This window comes from Eumetopias jubatus, unplaced genomic scaffold, assembly GCF_037043125.1.
Source record: "Eumetopias jubatus isolate StellerSeaLion01/CBP00866 unplaced genomic scaffold, mEumJub1_p1.0 scaffold_12, whole genome shotgun sequence".
NCBI lineage: Eukaryota > Metazoa > Chordata > Mammalia > Carnivora > Otariidae > Eumetopias > Eumetopias jubatus.
This window is the reverse complement of record NW_028274818.1, coordinates 70,020,479-70,027,141: the sequence shown is the minus strand read 5'-3', so window position 1 is coordinate 70,027,141 and position 6,663 is coordinate 70,020,479. Positions and strand designations below refer to the sequence as shown.

At 65.6% G+C, this 6,663-nt stretch overlaps 1 protein-coding gene across 1 annotated transcript; it reads left to right on the top strand.

Moving 5' to 3' along the window:
* The first annotated feature begins 292 nt into the window (after positions 1–292).
* TEKT4 (tektin 4) lies at positions 293–6,070 on the top strand. The gene is made up of 6 exons (XM_028111502.2): positions 293–823; positions 2,736–2,806; positions 3,203–3,346; positions 3,864–4,086; positions 4,742–4,896; positions 5,854–6,070. Exons 1-6 carry the CDS (start codon positions 293–295, stop codon positions 6,068–6,070), a joined length of 1,341 nt encoding a protein of 446 aa, XP_027967303.1.
* Positions 6,071–6,663: the final 593 nt, after the last annotated feature.

Below are 6,663 nucleotides of genomic sequence, written 5' to 3'. Positions count from 1 at the left end.
CCCTGCGTGTCGGGGGGACAACAGGGGACAACGGGACCTGGCTTCAGGCCACAGTCCCAGGTGCAATTCTGGGCAGACGTCACACGTGGGCCAGGATGGGTGGTGGGGGCCTGCCTGGCTCTTTAAGAGAGCTGCTAGGGGAGGGGGCCTGTTGCCCAGCAACAGGACGGCCTGTGTGTACCTGTCGCCAGGAGACCAGAAGTGTCCTGCTGGGCACAGAGTGGCCCGGAGCTGCCCTGCTGATCCTCCCTCATCCCTCGTCCCTCGCAGGGGAGTGGGTTTGGCTGGCAGCATGGCACAGACGGACGTGCTCCTGACCAAGCAGCCGGCCCCGCAGACGGTGCCAGCCTGCGAGCTGCCCCACAAGCTGTACGACGTGGCCCGGAACACAGCCTACACGTCCTCGGGCCTGGCCACCGCTGGCTTCCGCTCGGCCAGGTACCTGGTGGACGAGTGGTTCCAGAACTGCTATGCCCGCTACCACCAAGCCTTCGCCGACCGCGACCAGTCAGAGCGGCAGCGCCACGAGAGCCAGCAGCTGGTGGCTGCGACGGAGGCCCTGGCACAGCGCACGCAGGAGGACTCCACCAGGAAGGTGGGCGCACGCCTGCAGGACATGCACTGCTGGAAGTCGGAGCTGCAGCACGAGGTGAGCGAGCTGGGCACCGAGACTGACCTGCTGCTGGCCCAGAAGCAGCGGCTGGAGCGCACCCTGGATGCCACCGCTGTGCCCTTCTCCATCGCCACCGACAACCTGCAGTGCCGCGAGCGCCGCCAACACCCCGACCTCGTCCGTGACCACGTGGAGTTGGAGCTGCTGAAGGTGCGCAGCCCCTTCCACGCTAAGAGCCGCAGGCCTGGCTGCCCTCCCCCCTCTCCAGGGAGCGAGGCCTGCCCAGGGCCGAGGGTGGCGGGTTCACACGTGCACCCCCACGACGCGGGCTGACACCGGGTGGGTGCACGTGGGCGCAGGGAGCCCATGCCCCCCTGCACACACAGGAATACGCAGAGCATGTAACCCTTGGCGCGTGCAGATACTTGTAGAGCACACGCCCAGGTCTACACCCAGGCACAGAGACGCCGGCTCTGTTCGTAGTTTAGGGACCAACAAGGTGCTGGGGCAGCGGGGTCAGTGCTCAGGCCATCCAGGACGGAGGTGCCATCCCTGACCCCAGAAGGGTGCCTGGTCTGACCTTCCCGGAGCCTGGTCCTCACAGTGGACCCTGGTGTGAGGCTTAGCTCCTTGCAAGGTGGGCCCCAGCTTGGACCTGCTGGTTTGGGGACACCATGGCCTGGGGGCAGGTCCTAGTGTAGGGGTTTGAGCAGGTATGGGGGCTGGAGCTGGACCTCACATCAGCTCACCCCAATCCCATGTCCAGGGCCCCTGCAGTGCCCCCACCCCCATTATGGCTTATCCTGGGGTAAGGGTGACAGAATTCACACCTGGACGTGTGTTGGGGACATTTGCCTGAGGATGGGACACTCAGAGGCCACTGAGGCAGCAAGGGGTCTGGCCAGGTCCATCCACAAGCCCTGATGCCCCTCCACACGCACCCCAAGGATGGGGAGGGGCCTGATCTGAGTCCTGTAGGCAGCTGCCTGAGGTCTGGGATGCAGGCAGGGCCAGGGTCCTGGGTCCCTTGGGTCCTGGCACCTGCTGGGCAGCCCCTCAGGTCACCCTAGGTCATGCAGATTAAGCCTGACCCTGATCTCTTGAAGGCCTAGCACACCATTGCGCTCCCTTCCCTGATGCCTGTGGTGGAAATCCAGGCCCAGCCCAGCATTTAGGTGCGGATGGGTGAGGGTGGGATGGAGGCCATGGTCACATTACAAGGAGTCTCCCACTCCACGCTCAGTGGGACCATTCCTTGGGGCAGCCCCACGAGGATCAGGGAGTTGCCTAGGCCAGTCCCCTGCTCCAGGCACCTTTCAGAGCCTGGGGGGGATGGTGCTTACCTGTGAACTGCAGGGTGTGGGCATTCCTGGGAGATGCAGGGCACCCCTTGCACGCTCCAAGCTCAACCCAGGACCTTGAGTCCCTCCCCTCTCCCAGACCCCGACCCCCTCCTTGGTCCCCCACCACCTCACCCCCATACTCAGCTGCTCAACAACCTCCCAGAGCTCTGGCTGCAATGCCCCTGCCCTGAGCCAAGAAACTCCCCCCCCTCCACCACCAATGTGAAAACACCAATGGTCCAGGGACAGGGAGACAGACCCAGGGGACAGACCCTGACATACGTGGGTTTAGAGCCAGACGGAGGCCAAAATCCAAATGGGAGGAGGGGGACTGTGCCCAGAAAACAGAGCCATTGTAGAAAGACACACAGGGTCCCCCGTGAACGCTCAGTGGAGGAGAGAGGGCCTCTCTGAGCCCAAGGCCCCGAGGGGCAGGCCAGGAGGGCCCCTAGAGCCCAGGGGCTGCCGGGTGGGGGCCAGGTGAGCGGGAGCCGCCTCTGGTGACAGTCCCAGCATCTGGTAGAAGCCCCGGATAAAACCCCACGCTCTGATACACCAAACAGAATGTTCAAAAGCCCAGAACAAACCCAATGAGAAAGAGCTGGGCTCATCCCTTGTCTTCCAGGAAAGAGACGGGAGGTCAACAAGCTGGCTTTCCGGCCCGAGGTTACCCAGCCAGGGGTCAGGTGTTGGCCTGGGCATTTAAGGGGCTGACCATGGGCCCATACCAGCCTGGCCATCCTCAGATCCTCACCAGGGAGTGGGGTCTTCTCCCCCAGGAGGCCGAGCTTATCCGGAACATTCAGGAGCTCCTAAAAAGGACCATAATGCAGGCCGTGAACCAGATCCGGTGGGTCTCAGTGGTCCCACGCCCGCCCCTGTCTCCTCACCCCTTGGGCTGGCTCTGGGCAGGAAGTTGGGGTGAGCAGGCCTGGAGTCTCAGAGAGGTGGGGGCTTGTCCCAGGTCTCAGCCAGGAGTACAGAGCAGGTAGGGGCAACTGGTGGGGGTGCAGACTCCTGCATGGCCTGGGGCCCTGGGCGTTCTCCACTGAGAACCCAGGTCAGCTTTCCAGGGCAGGGAGCAGGTGCTCCTGGACGCTGTTGGCCAGGCAGAGCCTGGGTGGCCCGAGCACCCCCATATTGGGCAGATGAGGTGGCCTGGTTCTCAGGGGAGAATGCGGGGGTGTGCTTGCTCCTGGGGTGGCACCCAGTACCCCACCCCAAACGCAGACCTCGCCCACCCCAGGCTGAACCGTGAGCACAAGGAAACGTGTGAGGTGGACTGGTCTGACAAGGTGGAGGCCTACAACGTCGACCAGACCTGCGCCCTCTACCACAACCAGAGCACGGAGGTTCAGTTCTACCCGCACACGGCCAAGTTCGAGGAGAGGTGGGCCACCTCAGCCCCAGCCCCTCCCACGGACCCTCCCCCAAACACCTGCCTCCACCCCTGCAACCTGCGCTCCTGCGCCCTCTGCTGGGGACCCTCCCCCAGGCCCCCGGCCCCTGACGCCCTCACACGGAAGGCCCTCGGTGCAGCTCTTCTGCTCCTAGGCTGAGCCGGCCAGCAGGACCCTGCAAGCGCCCAGCCCCGCACAGGTCACCAGGGCCTTGGGGACTGCGGAGGGAGGCAGGACCTGGGGGCTTACCTGCAGCTCCTCGAGCGGCTGGCAGGGGGCGCGCAGCCACCACACAACGCCGCGCAGCCTCGCGGGCGCAGGCGGCGCGAGGGGGGCACCGGGACGCAGGGTCCGGTGTGTGCGGGGGCCGCGGGGCCGCGCTGGGGGTGGTGATTTGTTCTGGGGCGCAGTGGTCTCGGGGAGCGGGGAGCGCGGGAGGGCCGGCTGGGCTGGAGCCGTTGGCGAGTGCCCCCACCGACCGCGGCGCCGGCCGGTCCCTGCCCGCAGCGCCTCCACGCCGGAGACGTGGGCCCGGTTCACCCAGGAAAACCTGTACCGCGCGGAGCGCGAGCGCCTGGCCTCGGTCAACCTGCGGGTGCTCATCGACTGCATCCTGCGGGACACGGCCGAGGACCTGCGGCTGCAGTGCGACGCTGTGAACCTGGCCTTCGGGCGCCGCTGTGAGGAGCTGGAGGACGCGTGCCACAAGCTGAAGAACCACCTGCACAAGGTGAAGCCCCGCCCCCACGTCCCGCCCCGCCCCGCCCCGCCCCGCCCCCGCCTGCCCGGACCCCGCCCTGGCCGGTCCCCACCCATGCCACCTCCGGTCCCCTGCCCCGGCCAGCCCCTGGAGCTGAGCATCTATAACTACAGAGAGCGACCAAGCTCCTTGTGGCCCAGCCCCGCCCCTGGCTTGGTCACACCCTGGCCTGGTCCTGGCCCCACCTCTGTCCTGTCCATCCTGAGGGACCCCAGGCTCAAGGCGTCCACTCCTCCCTGGGCCTTCACTAAGCCAATGAAAAACCAGGTGACATTGGGGGTGCCTGTCAGGCATGAGAAAGAGGGAAGGTGGCAGGCGGTGGCCGGGCCTGGTAGGGCTCTGACCCCGGGCTCTCAGGGTGACCTTCGCTGCCACATCTCTTCGGTTCTTCACCAGGGTAGGGGGCCTGGTGACCAGCAGGGTGGAGTGGGGCGCTCAGGCCAAAGCTGTGGACATCAGGCTTTGCTGTCCCACCCCAGCCCTCTGGGTGCCCTTGGCAGGGCCAAGGTGGCTGTACACATCTTCCTGCCTCCATAAGTCCCCCCCAGTCCGTGGACCGGGCCGGCGAGGAGGACGGGTGGGGTGGGGGTCATGCCGGCACCCCCAGGGACTGTCCTGTGTGCAGACGCTGCGGGAGATCACGGACCAGGAGCACAACATTGCAGCGCTGAAGCAGGCCATTAAGGACAAGGAGGTGCCTCTGAAGGTGGCCCAGACCCGTCTGTATCAGCGCTCACACAGGCCCAACGTGGAGCTGTGCCGGGACGCTGCCCAGTTCAGGTGCCACCGTGGCTGTGGTTCCTGGGGCGGTCCTGAGCGGGACAGCTCACCACCCACCCTCCGTGCCTGTCCCCCCCACCCCCCGCCAGCTGGGCCTCCCTTGTCCTCTGGGCCCCATGAACACCCCGCTCTCTGAAGCCTGCGGGCCTGTCACGGAGACACACGGGCTTGCATGTGGAGGTGTCCCCACGCCCCACCCCCACCCAGCACGACTAGACACAGATGTGCCTTTCGGGCACTACAGGGACAGCGTGGCACTTCCTGCTTCACCCTGTGCCGCACAATCATCCCTGCAAGGGATCTTGGGGTCTGAGAGGCTGAGCCCCCGAGGCCCCTGGCTGCCCTGCCCACACCACCTTGGGCACACCATCCAGACCCCCAACAGCACGAGTGGCCCCGGCCCTTGTTCAAAGCCGAAGTGGGATCGTGTCCCTGGTGTTTCTGACCTACCGAGTACCAGCTGCCCTTGTCAGCAGAATAGCACTGCCCGACATTTTTCCCTCCTGCCCTCAGCACACCCTGGGGACTGGGGCCTTGTGCAGGGCCAGGGGTCTGTCCAGCCGGCCTCCAGGCCCCAGGAATAAAGGGAACCGGGAGCCTCAGTGCACCCCTGGCATTGCATAAAATTGCTGCATGGTGTCACTGCACTCAGCCTTGCAGAGTCCTGCCCACGCGGGCTTTCCCCTTGGGCCGGGGGGCCGGGGCGGCCAGGAGAAGTCCCAGTTCAGGCCCAGCGCCGTGGCCCTGCGGGCCCTCTACATGCCCTCCCCTACGTGCCGTAAGGCCTGTGTGGTGTCCTGGCCCAGCCCACTCCACGCGACTGTCAGGTTTCCCTTTGGGAATTTTGGGTCCTCTTACGGCCCAGCAGCTTGGCCTGGACCCCTCACCAGGGCTCCTGGGCCTTGCCCATCCCAGCCCGGAGGCCCCAGCTCACACCTCCCTCCCTCCGCCCCACAGGTTGGTGAGCGAGGTGGAGGAGCTGAACATGTCCCTTGTGGCACTGAAGGAGAAGCTTCTAGAAGCGGAACAGTCTCTGCGCAACCTGGAGGACACACGCATGAACCTGGAGAAGGACCTGGCCGTCAAGACCAACAGCCTTGTCATCGACCGCCAGAAGTGTATGACCCACCGTGCCCGCTACCCCACTATCCTCCAGCTGGCTGGCTACCAGTGACCGGGGCTGGCACCATGGCACGTGCCCCTCAAATAAAGAACACGTTAGCTTTCTACCTGTCCGTGTGGTTCTGGGTGGAGTCCAGATGCTGCAGCCTGGGCAGGTGGGCTTTACCTACAGACCTGCCTGGCCAGGCCGGTGGGAGGTGGGGGCTCAGAGCCTTTGCCCGGGGCTGTCCCTGCTGCCTGGGGTGACCCTGGTTACCACCTGGAGAGGATTGTAGAGGCCCCTGCATTGCTCACCTCGGACCAGTGGCCTGGCCCCCCCAGGAGCTCTGAGCCCGTGGAGGTTCAGACAGGGGCCCTCTGCCCTCCTGAGCCGCCTGCAGGATCCTGCAGAGGAAGTGTCCCTTCCTGCCACCACAGAAGCACAGCACTTGTCACTCCAGCAATGACCAGAGCCCCAGCTTTTTCCTCCGTGTGCCCTGGACACTGTCCCTGTGTGGCTGGCCGGCTCTGCCCTGAGGTACTGGGCCCGGGGTTGCAGGCGTCCATGCAGTGACCCAAAGCTCCTGCAGGGCGCCTTGCAGGGCCTGGGACAATGAGTGTGCAGAAGACCCATGGGGCCTCTCCCTGTCACCTCCACCTGGCCCT

Bases quoted from the DNA above. Each gene is read 5' to 3' on its own strand.
- TEKT4 (XM_028111502.2), top strand. From the start codon at position 293: ATGGCACAGACGGACGTGCTCCTGACCAAGCAGCCGGCCCCGCAGACG. The intron at 824-2,735 runs GTGCGCAGCCCC...CTTCTCCCCCAG, and splicing joins TGGAGTTGGAGCTGCTGAAG to GAGGCCGAGCTTATCCGGAA. The intron at 4,897-5,853 runs GTGCCACCGTGG...TCCGCCCCACAG, and splicing joins CGGGACGCTGCCCAGTTCAG to GTTGGTGAGCGAGGTGGAGG.